Source organism: Buceros rhinoceros, unplaced genomic scaffold, assembly GCF_000710305.1.
Source record: "Buceros rhinoceros silvestris isolate BGI_N320 unplaced genomic scaffold, ASM71030v1 scaffold10037, whole genome shotgun sequence".
In the NCBI taxonomy this organism is placed as follows: domain Eukaryota; kingdom Metazoa; phylum Chordata; class Aves; order Bucerotiformes; family Bucerotidae; genus Buceros; species Buceros rhinoceros.
In genome coordinates, this window is record NW_010421555.1 from 1,979 (window position 1) to 2,257 (window position 279).

General features: G+C 68.5%; 1 protein-coding gene across 1 annotated transcript in view; it reads right to left on the minus strand.

The window, feature by feature from the left end:
* Window positions 1–217, minus strand: part of LOC104496569 (fructose-bisphosphate aldolase A-like) — a gene marked incomplete at its 3' end in the record, with an annotated part of 2,187 nt that extends 1,970 nt beyond the window's left edge. Inside the window, exon 1 of the mRNA XM_010139706.1 lies at window positions 106–217. Within this exon, the coding sequence (XP_010138008.1) occupies window positions 106–217 (112 nt within the window). The remainder of the gene's footprint in view (window positions 1–105) is intronic.
* Between the last annotated feature and the right edge of the window lie 62 nt (window positions 218–279).

Sequence of the window (279 nt, forward strand, 5' to 3'; positions counted from 1 at the left end):
CCAATCCCCTCCCAGTGCCCCCCAGTCCCCTCTAATCCCATCCCAGTGCCTCCCAGTGCTCTCTAAAGCCATCCCAGTTCCTCCCAGTCCCCTCCCAGTCCGCACCAGTGGACTCATCGGCCGCCAGGATGCCCTTGCCGGGGGCCACGATGCGCTGGGCGATGGTGGCCAGTTCCTGCTTCTGCTCCGGCGTCAGCGCCGGCACCGGGGGGGCCATGGCTGCTCCTGGGGACACCGCGGGGACATCGTCACCAGCCGGGACATCAGCGGTGACGTCAC